At 33.6% G+C, this 16,990-nt stretch overlaps 1 protein-coding gene across 1 annotated transcript; it reads right to left on the bottom strand.

Annotated features, from left to right (window-relative positions):
• Positions 1 to 3,551: 3,551 nt before the first annotated feature.
• Positions 3,552 to 7,794, bottom strand: LOC104890835 (F-box protein At1g55000). Its single transcript, XM_010676443.4, has 2 exons — positions 7,340 to 7,794; positions 3,552 to 4,158 (listed from the first exon to the last, which is right to left on the bottom strand). The coding sequence occupies exons 1-2, from the start codon at positions 7,760 to 7,762 to the stop codon at positions 3,781 to 3,783; spliced, it is 801 nt and encodes a 266-aa protein (XP_010674745.2). The 5' UTR covers positions 7,763 to 7,794; the 3' UTR covers positions 3,552 to 3,780.
• Positions 7,795 to 16,990: the final 9,196 nt, after the last annotated feature.

Here is a 16,990-nt window from a genome sequence, read left to right as displayed (position 1 = left end):
AATACCACAAGCTAAATCAATTACTGACATCAAGACTACTTAAAAGTTAAACCTGTGGGTGTGACTTGGAGTTATAAACAAGCTTATCCACTGATCTACTTATCTAACGAAGTTAGGTAGCCATATGGAATCTAGCAGTATAACATCTCTCTTTAAAAATTATATTCATTCATTTTTGTGATAGATGCTGAGAGACGTCTTGAATCAGTGATGGCTTTAGCTAGTGTCCAGAATAGAAAATGTTTGATATTTCTGAGAAGTTATATGATGCTGAGATTTCTAACTACTACTTGATAAGGCATCATGCCATCATGTAGACATCTAATATATTCTCTCTTTTATTTAGTATTTAGTTTTTGTTTTGTTTGGTAATGTAATTGGTCTGGATAAAGTCCCTAGTAACTGGGTAACACTAGTCCAGATGAAGCCCAAAATCACCAAATCACCCAAATCCCAAATTTCTTAAGAGCAAACCACCTGGGAAGGTGCCCCCAAAGATTAAAGAGAAAATTCTACTGCACTACAATGAAAGCTGTGCATGCATCTCCCACACATCTAATGTAACATACGCATCTCCACGAGATTCATCTTATAAACGTGACTTTGTTTCACTACCCAACATTTCGTACTGATGGACATTATGCTTATAGGATAATATGTACAAATTATTGTTAATGAGGTGAGAGAATATTATCCTAAATAATATCTCTATTACGTACTATATAATAGAGTAGGAATTAAAGTCGTGCGATATAGTTCGTCCATGAGACCATGACTATAACAAAAAAGAAATGGAGACATAACTTTGTATATATTTTAATTATCTCCACATGACTGTGTTTTTTTATTTATAAATAATAGTACAATACGGTCAAGTGAAAGTATATACGAAAAGTTAGAAGCAAGTACAGAAAATATTGTTTTCCCGACTCGAGGAATTCGTCAAGAAGACCCTCTATCTCCATATATTTTTATTTTATGTGCAGAAATTCTAGTTAGGCATGCAACTACAGACAGCAAGTACAATCGGAAATAAATTAGTTGGAGTGGCGTTTGGTCATTCTTATGTTAAGATCCCTTTTTTAACATTTGCTTATGATGCAATGATTTTTGCTAAAGCCAATTCTGAGAGTTGTATGACTATCAAAAATATTTTAAATAAATATTGCTCTATGTCAGGCCAACTTGTCAACTATAATAAATCATCTTTTCATTGCTCTCCAAACACAGATTCTTCCCTTTTGGAGGAATTTCCGTCAATTCTCCAAATGGAAGCTTTGTTATCCCATGGGAAGTATTTAGGTTGCCCAATAATAAGTGAGAAAGTCACTATTGACACCTTTGTGGATATTAAAGAAAAAGCTTCTGCTCAATTGTGTAAATGGAAAGCTAATTCTTTATCTCAAGCAGGATGAACAATAGTTTTATTTCGGGCGAATCTTGCTACTAAGGCAAATTTTCAGATGCAAAGTTTCACTCTTCCTACTAGAATTCACTCTTCATTAGATAAATGTTATAGGAATTTTTTTTGGAACAAAGACCCTCGGGCAAAGTCTCCGAACCTCATAGGATGGGATAAAATTTGTCTTACAAAGAAGTTGGATGGTTTAGGACCACGTAAAGCTAGCACTAATAATTTAGCTTTACAAAGGAACCTTTTCTGGAAAATTCTGAAAGCTCCCGAGAATTTATGGGTTAAACTCATTAGCAAAAAGTATCTAAAATCGAAAAATTTATTCTCTCATATGACTAAATCAAATGTTTTCTGGCAATGACATAATCTTTTAAAATTGCGTCCAATTTGGTACATATTTTTGTTGCAGTCTTGCAGACAACAATTGCAAATGGACTACTAAAACTCTTAGAACTTTCTTCCTTTCAAAAAAAAAAAAACTCTAAAACTTTCTCAATGTTATCGCCCAAAACTTTTCTCAACGTTGTTGCCAAGGTTCATTGATCTCATTCCCCTAAAAAAAAAAAAAAAAAAAAGGTTCATTGATCTCATCAACCCGAGTTCGACTAACAACACCAACAGAATTTGAATAAAAAATGGTTATATAGTATTGAGTAAGCTAAGGGGTTCTATTCAGGTCTCACATAGTCACATTGGTATTAATAAAGGATGGGTTTCAATTACATAAACTAATCGTGAGAACTTAATTACAAGTTAAAGGTATACAATAGATAAACAAGTTGAAATATAGTTTTATATAACTTAGGGAAAGCTTTCTTCATTTCTCTTTGATCTCCTTCATTCATTCTTCTCTATATCCTCCATATATCTTAGATAAAGTTCAATTATCTTGATCTTTCCATATTGATTGGCACTAATTCATTTTTCACACATAACATGTATATTGTTTCTTGAAAATTGCTATGGAATCGATTCTATTTAGAAGCAGTTCCTCATGAAAAACATTATGTAATATATGGGTCATTTTGTTCCTAAATAATAGGTCACATTTGACTTTGATGGTCATAACATATATAGAAGCTGGAATGATGAATACCCCATGTGCTCATTACAACCACTATCATATTAATAGTAACACACAATGACACAAGTTCATCGATTTACATGGAGTAAAGTAGCCATAAAGATATTTAGATACTCTTTCCATTTCATAATTGCTTAGGTTCATAGGTTGTCCCCCACAAGCTTGACCAAATAGCTCTTCATCACCATTCATGAACTTAAATGAGAAACGGGAAAATAGTTGTGTCGTTTACTCGTTTTTATGAGGCATATGAAGCATAGATAAATACTTTCATGGTGTCAAATGATCCTAAAGATGACGAAAACCATCTCTCTTTTTTCAAGTTCAATATCATTCAAGATTTTCTATGCATTTTCCAGGAAATATAGGCCACATTACGAGCTTTTCAACTCGGTTTTATGCAACCTGGAAAACCAAACGGATGCAGCAACATTGAAAGAAAATTAACAGCATCAATACCTCTGAGTCCAGAAAGCGGGACGATAAAACCCAGAAATCGCACAGTTACAGTATCAAATTAGAGACCTTGAGCAACAATCTACTGCTTTTTCTTGAGTACATGAATACAGTATATACAGCATGGACTTGTCCTATAAGCAATTTTGAGTGGCAAGCCCAGCTTAGTTTAATGTAGAGAACTTCCATTTACCAGCTAATAAACTCAAATAATACGGTATTTACTTTTAGGGAAATTCCCACTGGTAACCCTGTACTATGGAACAATTGCAATGGTAAATCGTTTTTCTTTTGAGTTTCAAAAATAGCCCTATACTTAGTAATATTATACAACTGTGACATTAATGATGGTTTAATCGTTACTTCAACCATTAGTATTATTAGATTTTTCTTCACTATGATGAAGTATTGAAGAACATATTATTTGTATTAGTTAATGTTGGTTAATCTGGGTTAGGTAAACCAATAATACTAATGGTTGAAGTAACGATTAAACCATCATTAATGTCACAGTTGTATAATATTACTAAGTATAGGGTTATTTTAGAAACTCAAAAGAAAAACGGTTTACCATTGCAATTGTTCCATAGTATAGGGTTACCAGTGGGAATTTCCCTTACTTTTACAGTGTTCTTATACCATGCTTGCCGATAAGACCGCTAAATGTTTGCCTGCCCTTGAGGTCAGCAAATGGATATACCCAGCAATAAGCGGAGTGATGGTACTCCGTTCAAGTATAGAATCACACCGATAACGGTAAGGCTTACAACAGAAAGCGACCTAGCCTTCTGCTTTGGCAATTGCACCTTTCTGTTTTAATCTTCAGCTAGATTAGACCTGTCTGTCTTTCCCATCTAAGGTCCTTGGAGAATTCCGAGAGTGCTGCCCGTGGATCACCATCAGTTACAGAAAGATAGTACCGAGCAATCTCATCATCAACCTGCAAGCTCCTTCTAACAGATTCAAGTACCCTTCTCTTACCCAGATCGGAGGTTTCCCTGCTGGTAGAGCAGACAGACTTTCTCCCTTCTGGACCTCCCTCCAGATACAAGACTGCTACTTCCCTTCTTGCGTACAGATCAAGTTCTATGTAGCATGTACTATCAATAAGGATGTTTGGACTTCTCACAGGGATGAGCAACCTTTCCCTTGAGTAAATGCCATGGTCGCTCATCATGTTGTTCAGTCGTCTTATGTCCATAACCTGAAGATCCATGAGATATAATCAACAAACTGCAACATATTTTGTCAATCAGTTCTTCATCAAGACGGTAAAATAGACTTGAGAGATGAAAGTGTCAACGTAATATTGAAAAGAGATCATTTTTCAACTTTATCGTACGTTCAGGTTGTCAAACCCCCTCCCCCCCGGGATTTTACACCCACCCACAGACAAAAATAAACACAAAACAAATCGAATCTCTTGCACTGACAGGAAGAGCACATGAACCATCACATTACACAACTTACAGCCACAAAAGTTGTCATCAACTTCCTAATATAATCACGGGGGAGTCGTTGAGCTGTATTTAGCAAGCTAGTTCTTGAACATCTACGGCATGACTCATGGAATCAGTAAAATGGAGATAGTGCGTCACTCCAATCAAAGAACTTCAACTATAGGTGCATCTTTTACTATTACTCTAACCCTTTCAGAAGCATCCCCCCCAATCTCTCTCTCTCTCTCTCTCTCTCTCTCTCTCACACACACACACACGCACACACGCACGCACGCACGCACGCACGCACGCACACACGCACGCGCGCGCAAGCAAACACAATTTTCCTGAACTCACTCCTCGACATGAATTATTAGAAGTTATGTAGATGGACGTTAGGAACAGAGGAACATGTCTCACTCACTGCTTCTATCTTCTGAAAAATAAGGGACATTGGGAAACAGAGAAATATGCGTCACTTCTTGTAAACCATCTCCCCATGCACCATCAACCATACTAGAAGAGTAGAGAATCAGGACAAGACTTCGAGGGGGAAAAGGTGCCATATTGAACAACTTGGAAATTGATCCCAAAAGTTTTAGTAACCCCATTGCAAGACAATGTGGGGAGTTTCACTTCATCCATCTCCACGTACATTTCTTAACACTCCAGTAATCTGTACTTTCCAAAATTTCATGTATGCTCCAGTGAACCCCAACCCCCCCCCCCCCCCTCTTCACAAAAAAAAAAAAAACACTGCATTTCCTCAGCTTCTAAAGTAACTATCGAGAGACAGGTTTTTCAAACATTTCAATGTAAAGCCACAAAAAGTTCTCATCTATCAAAGAACCAATGAAAGTGGGAGAGGGGGGGAGGGGGGGACAATACAGAATTGTAATGCCTGTTCATACTCCATCAGAAACTAAACATCTTTTCTTTTCGTTTTAGGAATTAGGATATACCAAAAACTAATCACTTCTAATCAAAAGCTCGAACGGTAAACTGTATTAATGTCGATGAAAGAAGAAGTTGCGTTCACCCCATGCTACACCGGGGGTATTTGGATTTTGGCTTTTTAGCCAGCTTTTGGCTGTTGGCTTTTTGTTTTGGTCAAACAGCCAAAATTTTTGTTTGGTAAGTGGTTTTTTGTAGTGGCTTTTAAGCCAGCTTTTCAGCCAAAAGCTAGTGATACTAGCTTTTGGCTTTTTGCTTTTGGTTTTTTATTAATCAATTTACCATTATACCCTAATTAATTTATAAATTTACAAATTCTATCACATCTACATTTTTATTAAATGAAGGGTATTTAGATCATTTTATAATATAATAGCCAACAACCAACAACAAAATTTACCAAACATATTTATAAAATCAGCCACATGATACAGCCGTCAAACAAGCCAACCCAAACAGCCAGTCAAACAAGCCAACCTAAACAGTCAACCACCGACAACCAATTGCCAAACAAGGCCATTAGCTATGACCCATCTATTGCTACCTCGATGTCCCATCATTAAAATGAAACATTCTTAGGGGTTGTTTGGCAATCAGTTGTTGGCTGTTGGCTTTTGGCTGGTTTAATTGGCTTGTTTGACTGGCTGGAAGCATTGGTTGTATGTATTGGCTTTTTAAGTTGGTTGTTTAAGCCAGCTGTTTGCAAAAGTGTTTGGCAAAATTAATTGTGGTTGTTGGCTGTTTATTAGAGAGTTTGTGGGCCAACAAGCCAAAAGCCAATCCAAAAAGCTGCTCCAGGCAGCTTTTTCATCACTTTTTTTGGCTGTTTGACCAAATTGAAAAGCCAAAAGCCAATGAAAAAGCCATTTACCAAACAAGGCCTTAAATCTCCACTGCATCTTTCGATATTGGTATCCCCACACAAATTCTCTCCAAGGGTCTATGCAACTCACTCGTAAGAATAGAGGGGGGAAGCAAAAGGGACCTTTCCCACATTGTACACTACTACAGTACTACTAACGAAGGAAAAGTAGACTAACATAGTCTTAAGACTTATAGGAGATAGAACACCGGAAAATATTAAGGACAAGATTGTGGTTTTCATATTAAGATTCAAGTCAAATAAAAAGTTATTCTCATTCGATTGAACAAGCTCCTAACTTTTAAGGGTATTACCTTCTATCTTAGAGCTTGTTTGGTTACCGTTGGAACTTAATTCTCATGGAAAGTCTTATTTATGGGAAGTAAATTCCCTTGTCTATTTCCTAAGAAATGGCTTTGGTGTTTGGTTGAACATAGAAATTTGTAATTAACTCAGTAACTTCTAGTCACCAAAGAGGGGTTGGTGATTAATTTCCTACCCTTCATATGAATTCCCATTTCCTTAGAAATTCTATTTCCCATGAATTCTCTATTTCTTGCATACCAAACAGCTATCATATTTTGTACTTCCTATGAAATCCAAATCCCAATGGAATTTGAGGTGCACCAAACGACCTCTTAGGCTCAAAATTCCAACTAATGTAAGTATTGTAAAGAGTCTCGTCGAGGATACACCATCAAAAACCAAACATAAACTGCAAAAGATAACTTTGAAGGAACTTCCAATATGATTCTGATATCATGTACTACCATAATATATGCACAACCTACTACCTACATAACACCTACTAGGCTACTAGGGTTCTCAAACAAATAATTTTTCTTTGTAAACTTAAGCTAATTTCCCATCAAATCTTATCATTTTCACGTACCATTTCCCTAACAACAATAAATTTGATATTTAAGCATTCAAAAATCAATGCCATTTTTCGATTCTCATATTTTTTTTTAACCTAAAATCGATTAACTACAAATATATTAACATCAATTTTCTTGAACCTCACATTACACATTAAGAAGAATGAAATAACACTAAATCAATCATCAAAAATTGAAATCATAATAATACCAAAAAAAAATGGAATTCAAAGAAATTAGAGAGATAAAAACCTGAACAGAATACTTGACAGCGAGACTAGCGACAGAATCACCTCGAAGAATGCGATGAGAAATGGCGAATTTATTCAAGCTATTATCTCTCCAGAAGCTTCCAGAAGTTGGACTTCCAACAATTTCCTTCAATTTCCATGGCGCCCTAAACGCCGCCGTTTGAATTTCTCTATCGGAAGCAACGGAGCTCCAAATCCTGCAAACGCAACCAGCGCGAGCTAAATCGTCGATAGGAAGCTTCTCGAAGATGATTCTGAGAACATCTCTGCAAATTAGAGCTGAAAAGTTAGAATTCATCGGAGAAATTGTTGCTTCTTTGGTGATAATGGAGGTGGTTTGCAAAGTTTGCGAGTGAGAGGGTGTAATAAGGGGTTGATGGAGGAGGTTGTCCTCTTCTTCGTCTCCACAACACCTCAACTGCATTTTTTGGTGTAAAGAGATATTAAAGGAGAGGTTCTACTTCTTACATAGATTTATTTCGGGTGTATGAAAGGCCACGTAGAGCCAGGTGTTCAGATATCGGATACTCAATTTATGAATGTTTGTGGAGGAGGAAATGGTGGTAGCTCAGGTGGAATATCATTTCGAATTTTAAAGTATTGTGTTGAATTTGAATCCTTATTTCAATAATGTATTTGGGCATTTATTTGTGGTGATTATTTAGTTTTGTACCTAGCCTCTAAACTAGTATCTGTGCAGGCGAGTGCCTGACATATATAGATTTTCGAAAAATTATCTTTTCTAATTAAAAAAAGAAAAATTGTTTTAAATAAGTCAACATTTGCGCGGTCATTCAATTTTAAGTCCACATTTTGATTACCCCTGATTGAGTTAGGCTTGTATGTCTGTCTTCTTCTATTGAATTTTAATATGTTTGTGACTTGTTTATTAGGTTACCTATGATACGTGTTACAGTGTCCCACCCCTATCCTCGTCTGTTTTAGGAGAAAGGATATTGTAACACGTATTATAGGTAATCTACTAAACAAGTCACAAACATATTAAAATTCAATAGAAGAAATCAGACATACAAGCCTAACTCAATCAAGGATAATCAAAAGGTGGACTTAAAATTGGAGACCGCGCAAATGTTGACTTATTTAAAACAAATTTCCCTAAAAAAAACAGATGTTTGTGAAGTTAGAAATTTGACTTTTTGAGTAGTTGGGAAGATTGGCATGTGATCTAATTCGAGAAAAACGGTACTAAATTATCACAGATTGGATTATATGTACTCGAAGTTCTGAAGTTGTAAGAATACTAATCTTTTTTTTTCGGTGTGTAACTTGAATGGGGCTCGTTGTTTGGGCTGCTATATTTTCTTGATTGTTATGGAAGAACAATGCTTTGTTTAATACGGCATAAAACGTTTTACTAGAAAATTATTTTTCTCTATTTTTAATTTTACATCATTTAGTTTTTTTTTTAAAAGAGAAATTTCATTAATTGATGGCCAAACAGCATCTACAATAACGATTAAAGAAAAACAAGACATGATCAAATCAAATTCGTCTTCGAATAAACTACAATGAATCAGATCGAGCAATACAGCGCATCCCCCTTATATTTGCTGGATCACGCTGCTATTGATTGGGAAGTCTATCATTCTAACATAGTTTAGGGAAGAAAATTCTTGATTTAACCATGTTGACCGCATCCGAATTTTCAATACTTCGATGTTTATGGTCTTGAACTTCAACCAATAGGAACAATTTCTCATACTAATATTTAAACTTCCACGTGGGAAGAGAATAAAACCAAACTCCAAACTCCCATAAAATGAGAGAAAAAACCCAAAAATTGGGTAGAAAACTCTCAAAAAGAGAGAGAATGGAAGATTATTAATAACAAAAACAATGAAAACTAGAAGAAAAAAGAAAATTGGGGGCTTACCACCATCAAAAGGATGATGGCAGCCCCAAAGTAGAAGAAAATAATTAGGGTTTTTTAGGAGAGAGGGTAGAGGAGGAGGCTTTACACCATTTAGTTTGTAAAGGAGTGTAAAATTATTTTCCCTAAGGCTCTGTTTGGTAGGGCGTAAAACATTTTCAGTGTAAAATGATTTTCATGGAAAACAATTTACAATGGAAAACACAATTTCAAAATTAGTTATTCCATTGTTTGGTTCCATGTAAGAGAAATAATGAAATGAAAATAAAAGGGAAAGTAAAGAGGTAGTGAGAAGAGTGTACAAGAGAGATAAGGAAAACAATTTTTCCTTCATTTCAAACGGAAAATGGTTTTCTATCATTAGGAAAGTAATTTTACTCCAATGGAAAATAGTTTTACACTATTTTGTCAACCAAATAATGTAAAACTGAAAACAGAGGAAAACAGTTTTTCACGAAAATGTTTTACGCCCTACCAAAAGGAGCCTAAGAGGAAAATTTATCTCCTAATGATGGAAAACCATTTTACCTTAAAAATGAAAGGAAAATTATTTTCCTTCCTTATCCTAATCTCTCTTGTATACTCCTCCCACAATCTCCTTACTTTTCCTTTCACTTTCCTTTTATTTCACCATTTTTCTTATATTCACCCAAACAACTGAAAACTAATTTTGAAATTGTATTTTCTTTTGTAAATTATTTTTCATAAAATTATTTTACACTCAAAATATGTTACACCATACTAAACAGAGAAACAAGTGATTGTATCTAGCTCCTTAGTTGAGGCAAGATTCCATTTTATGGCAACTTTGACTTGTGAACTCAAACGGCTTAATGATTTATTGGATAGTCTTCAGAAGTGTCATAGCCTCATAGGTATACTATGAACTTATATTGCGACATAAAGATGGCTTTGTATATTAACTAAAAGGAAAAGCTATATGCAGTCCTAAGGGATAGGGATGGCAATGGGTAGGGTCTGGGTAGGGTAAGGCTAGACCCATACCCATACCTTAACTTTTGGATACAGACCCATACCCAACCCATACCCATAGGGTAAATTTTTTTAGGACTCGTACCCGCAGGGTCCGATAGGGTCTGGGTAGGGTATAGGGTCTAAAATGGGTCAAACACAAACAAAAAAAATCCGCGTACATTATCACATGTATATATAATCGTTAAGCACAATTTTATATATTAATTTTGCAATTAGCTTCTACTAGTTCTACACTTCTACTTCATTTAAAAAAAAAAAACATCACAGGCAATTATGTACTCTATGCGAGAGAGAGATTGTGAGTCTGATAGAAGTGAGATTTGCGGCTAGTAAGTGAGGGAGTGATAGGCTGTCGTACACCCGTCAAAAATAATTCCTGCAAAACCTTCTAACAATGTAGTAGGGTAAGTAGGGTCGAATCCACAGAGAGATGCTCGTTTTAATCTAACTTCTAATATATGGAGAAACTAAACAAGATCATAAATATGTGAATTAAGGTTCTAAACTTATAAATAAAGAAAATCAAACTAAAAAGGATCTAGGTAATGGTACACCATGTTTATAACTATAATATATCAAAATATCATCAATAGTTCAATCAATCAGATATCTAGAGCACGGATTAATCCTTGGTCAGGCATTAACACTCTCAAATCAACATATGCTAGTACGGTCGCTCAACATAATCAGATTTGCTAATTGTAGGTAAGCCTCTAAAGAGTACTATCTCTCGATCTATGACTCGATATTAACAATATTTAATCAAACAATTGATCAGGTTGAAAATTAACAATAAAACACTAATCAATTAGAGAATCAATAACTAATCAAACCATAAATAAATATCAATCAAATCATAGCATATAAACATGGATTCCCAAACCCTAGAAATAAAAACTACTCTAACATGAAATAAAAGATCAAATCTAAAACTATAAAAGAAAACATAATTAAAGAAATCAATGAAAGAAACTAAAAGAGATCATGAATTAATGAAGGAGATGAAAACTAGGGTTTACAACTAAAAACTAGAGAGAAAGAGAGGAGAGAAAAAACTAAACCTAGAAAATAGAAAATAACGTGAAAAGGGGGGCGGAGAGAGAAAGAATAAAAACTTCTCTAAATAATATCTTTTAACCTAATATGACTAGGAAAGTAATTTACAAGATAAGGAAAGTCTTAAATCATTAATAGGCGGATTAGTGATCCGCGCGTACGCGTGGCAGATTCCAGCAGAAACTGTGCAATCTTCCGAAAGGCATAACTCCTTGACTAGAAGTCTCCTCGGGGCGTGCCACCTATCGTTGGAAAGCTCTTCAAGTCTAGTTTCCAAATCTGGTGGAATTACTCGATTCTAAGGATCACATCAAAAGTTATGATCAGAAGTGTAGACGTGACTCTTTTTCACATTTCTTCTAATGATTTTCCGCTTCGTTTTTGCTCAAACTCGTACTATGACATATCCATACTATCCTTATTCATTGTGGCTTCTTTCCAAGTGCTCCTAATCCTCAAGTTTAGCAAATCATACTCCAAATACGTTATCAATGCCTGAAATTCATCAAAAATAAGAAAACATACCAAATAGGAGTAGAAAATCATAACTTAAGAATATAATGCAATAATGAACCTAAATATGAAACTAAATGCTCTAAAATGCAACCTAAATGAACCTAAAAACTATATATAAATATGACTTATCAGGGAGGGTTAGGGTTTTAATTTATAGGAGGTCTGCTGAAAGTTGGAACTTGGAAGGTTATGTTTATATCTATATTTATTGTAATTTTAAAAAATAAAAAATATATATTTTATTTAAATGGGTCTATGGATAGGGTTTGGGTAGGATCTGGGTATTTGAGGAGTGGACCCATACCCTACCCTTACCCGATAGGACCAAGACCCATACCCTATCCTTACCCATAGGGTCCAAAAAATTAAGACCCATACCCTAATTTTAGGATAGGGTCCGGGTGGATCTGGGTAAGGTCCTAGACCCATTGCCATCCCTACTAAGGGCTATATATAAGAAGCTAAAAATGAAAATAAGTTGCATTAATTGATCATTTATTACATTGGTTGATGCAAAAAATTTCCATAAAGTCACAACTTATTTCCATTTTATAAAGTAGTGTATTTATCTCTATTATATAAGGGAATGGGGAGCAATGGTGTTCTCTTTTGAAATGCCTATTTAGCCCCCTTCCCTTTCTAAATTACAAAAAGAATGTCAAAATCAAAATCGTTACTCAAAGAAAACTACCGAAAATTAATTTATAACACTCACTTATAAATCACTCACAAATCACTTTAAAGAAGAAACTTTACATATCAATCATACAATTGAGAAAATCACGTTATAAAAATAAGGCAAATCACTCAAATAATCAGAAAACTTTATTAAAACTTGAAAGTAACATACAAAGTAAAACTAATAACCTAGAACGTCAATACATGCAAAAACATTTACAAAAATTTACTTACAAATAGCGTGATTTCAAAGTGTTAACTTTCTTTACAATTAATGAAGTACTGTATTTAATTCGAAAATCAATTAAAAATTATAATATTAGAAATCATAAATAAATTTTCTATTTTATTCATAGAATTTAACTTTCAAAAGTAAAAAAAATAATAAAAAAAAACAAAAAACAAAAAGAATGGTGAAAGACTTAAGTGACAGAAACTAAACCAATCAAATTTTGCAACTACAAACAAGTATACTTCGTATGTCTAATGTTCAAATTTTGACTCTTATGCTGAAGAAAATATAGTTTATGTTTCGAAAAAAATCCAAGCACGCATCGCGTGCAAAAAAATCTAGTGTCTTATATGCAACCCTATGGGATGCACATAGCATAACCCTTAATTAAAATACAAATTTTCATGAGCATAAGAAAACATAATGAGGTGAATTGTCATTTTTTTGAGGAGGAAAAAACTTTGTCTACCCACCGGATAGACTACCCACCATTAATGAAGGCTTGTTGAGGATTGTGATAATAGAATCCGACTTATCATAATTAATATTTTTTTTAATCCTCTATCAACAGTGAATTGTCTACTTGGTATGTATGTGTAACAATGTCCTTTTTAGGATGCAGTTCATGGTGGCATGATTAGTTCGTTTCATATGCCTAAGAATGGACAATTGGCGGGTATTTACTATTTATGCTAAGTTATTATTGTAACAACATTTTTCTCTTCTCCACTAATTGGACATTTATAACTTACATACTCCAACTTGAATGGAGAATTAAGGTTGACCTAGTTGTTATTACTTATTAGGCCCTCTTTCAACCTATGTGACATGGATTTGAATTTTCACCCATTATAAGAAGGATCTCTAATTATTCCCCTTTTTCGTACATTATTGTTAAGTTATTGAAAGTTATTATACATTATTCTTCGTACATTCGACACTGGGCTTACACTAGGCTTACACTAGCTTTCATATGCACGCGATGCGTGCGTTAATTTCAAAATTTGTTATTCTATTAGATACTCCATTCGTACTTTATTTGTGATTAAACTTAAATATAAAAAATTCAACAATTAGATTGATTTATATTTATTAATTCGTCAATGTAAAGAAATAAAAAGGTTGTGAGTGATTGTTAACATTAATTTTTCGTGAATGAATATTGAACAGAAAGAACAAAAATAATGAGTTGGTTTAACTGAATTAAAGAGTATCAAAGGTAGTGAATGTTCAGACTTTTCATGTGCACGTTATATATGCCATCTTTTTTTATAAGGCATAAATATTTTGTCCATTTAATTTTTGATTGGAGTATTTAATGCATATACCATTTTAAACTTGTTTTAAATGGCAAGTTGGAATGAGAGTTTTAAATGATGTGCTTTTGTAATTTTTTTCATTCCATTAATTAGATCATTAAGGGTATTTAGTCACTTCAAAAGAGGACACCACACCTCCTCCCTTGACTTATATAATAGAGATAGATGTGTAATTAGTGTTGAATTAGTTAAGCCAGCATATATATTGTTAAGTTTATTTATGTTGTAACCACCTCATAAATGTCACTTTTGAAAAACAGTTGTCTAATAAACTTTTTTTTTTTTTCAAAACGACGACTATCTAGAGTGAACCTTTTAAAAGAAATGGTAATATCATAATGGACTTTTTAATATAGTAACTAGTTATTGTTCCGGGAGATACGCCTCGAATCATTTACTAACGTGTATTTGAAGTCCTCAGATATAAAAATAGTATCTTGTCTTTATATAATTTTTTTCCTCACAAAGACCAACATAATACTATAGTGTAATTTTATTTTTATAGGAATATTGTAGTTTAGCTGGTTAGTGCTTAGCATATCAAATGAAAGGTCATGGTTTCAAGTCTTGAAACAAACATTCTTATTGCTTAATGTATCGTTTGATTGTGTGGAGGAGATAGCATATGTGATAGCATGCATTTATTTGTCTTGGGTTTTAGATACTACCTCCGTACTTTTTTAGTTGCACCATTTGATTTTGTGACACTATTCATCAACTAACTTTGTTAAGTTATCTCGCATTATTATATAAGAAAAACATAGTCAAGTGAGGCATTATTAGATTCGTCTCAATACGAGGATTTCAAATATTACATTTTTATAATTTTTACTTACACCCAACAAAAGATATTAACGTTCAAAGAATCGTATCGGCAAACGTGAAAAAGCAAATGTTGCAACTAAAAAAATACAGAGGGAGTATATATATAGATTACTACTTTCTCTGCTACAAAATTATTTCAACACTTGCCTTTAACAAGGATATTTAGGACAGAGTTGGAAGTGGGGCACTATGTTAATATTTATGTTAAAGTAAGGAGAGAGAAAAAAATATTTAGTGTAAGTGATCCCATGTGTGGATATATCTTTTTTTCTACAAATAAAAATGTTGCATCAATTTAAAAAAAAAACTATTAAAAAAGACAAGTGTTACAAATATCTTTATAGTTGAGGAAGTACATAGAACGATCAAATTAAATATATTGGTCGTGTTTGGCAAATAGAGTTTAAAGTTTACCTGTTAGAGTTTCGAGTTTGCTGTTAGAGTTTTATCTTTTTGTTCAACAGACTTGACTGCTGATTTCATAACTTTTTTTTATAAATGTGTTTGGTAACAATTAATTGATTATTGTTAAAAGCTTATTGTCATTTGTTTGAGTAAAATGACATTTATAGACAATTTAATACAATGTGTAGTAGTATTATTAGAGGCAAAAAAGTCATTGAACATATATGTAGGGGTGTGCACCACTCCAGGACCAGACCAGATCGGACCGGAACCAGCTGAATCGAAATTTGCTTTTTTCTTGGACCGGGACTGGACCGGAATCTATTTTTTAAAAAAAAAATTTATTTTATTTAAATATATTTATAAATTAGATATTGTAAAAATTAATATTTTTAATAACAATCATCCTAAAGTAATAAATAGTCGATCTTAAATTTCTAATTTTCTACCTTTTAAAACTTGTTTTAACATATAATTTTTTTTTTTTTACTAAAATAATAGAAATTTCGGTCCAGACCAAAGTTTTTCGGGTTTGGACCGGACCATAATCGGGAATTGTGGTGAGGTCCGAATTCTGGTCCGATCCAGAACGGTTTGTGTACCTAATCCTCTAAAGAAAAAGCTCCTATTACGAGCTTTCTCATTTTGAGAGTTTTCATTCCAAAACTCTCTAAAACTCTATTTTACCAAATACTCCTTTTTAGAATTTTTGACTAGTCAAAACTTCTAAAAGTAGTCCAAATTTCTTTTTTTACTCCAAAACTCTAATTACCAAACAACCTACTATATTTTTGGGATTCTGAAGACACAACTACACAAGTAAAAACAAAGGAAGGGAAAGCTTTACTAAGAGGAGGGAAGAACTTATTATGGACCCCATTAATAGGAATATTTGAAATGTACTGTAAAAGTTAGTAGTATTAGAAGTAATAAGAATATATCTAACCCAACTATTTGCTTAGAATATACTCCCTCCGTTTCATTTTAATCTACACACTTTGATATTATACTATTCATAAATTTCACTCTGACCATCATTTGTGATTTATACGCGGATGAAAATATAGTCATGTGGAATCTTGTTAGATTCATCACAACATGTATTTTATTAATATGTACTTTTTATAATTTTTACAAATACAAAATTAAAAATATATGTCCTCAAAATTTTGCATTGGCATGCGTGAAAAGTGTAAGTATATAGATTAAAATGAAATGAAAAGAGTAGTAGTAACTACTAATTAGCAAGAAAGAATTTGGGAATGTGGGTTAAAACTTAAAAGGATACAGAAATGAAAACAAACTATGTTGAAGATCGAAGCGGTTTTAACAAGAACCCATATAATAATACTTATCTACTTAATATTGGTATAAGATGTCGTTTAAGTTTATAAAGTTTGACAATAGATAAAAAAGGAGTGACAAATAGAACCAAGCGAGTGTAAAGAGAAGGGGTTTATGTTAATCTGGCAGCTAAAAAGTAAGAAGGGGTTATGTTTTGTAATGATGTGTGGTGTTAATCTCAGCAAAGAGGATGCAGCATGACCTGGTGTCAGAGTTCATACCACTATTTCAAAGAGCTGTAAAGCCCAGCGTCCCAGAGAATACACATCTACATGACTACATGCCTACATCCATGATTCAGGATCTGCTCAAAGCATGTACTTCAGTATTTCATGGATGTAGGCTGTGTAGTCATGGTTAATTTTGCATAGCCATAAAAGATAAACCAAA

The sequence above is a fragment of the Beta vulgaris genome, chromosome 4, assembly GCF_026745355.1.
Source record: "Beta vulgaris subsp. vulgaris cultivar EL10 chromosome 4, EL10.2, whole genome shotgun sequence".
NCBI classification, from domain to species: Eukaryota; Viridiplantae; Streptophyta; class Magnoliopsida; order Caryophyllales; family Amaranthaceae; genus Beta; species Beta vulgaris.
This window is presented reverse-complemented; position numbering and strand designations above follow the sequence as displayed.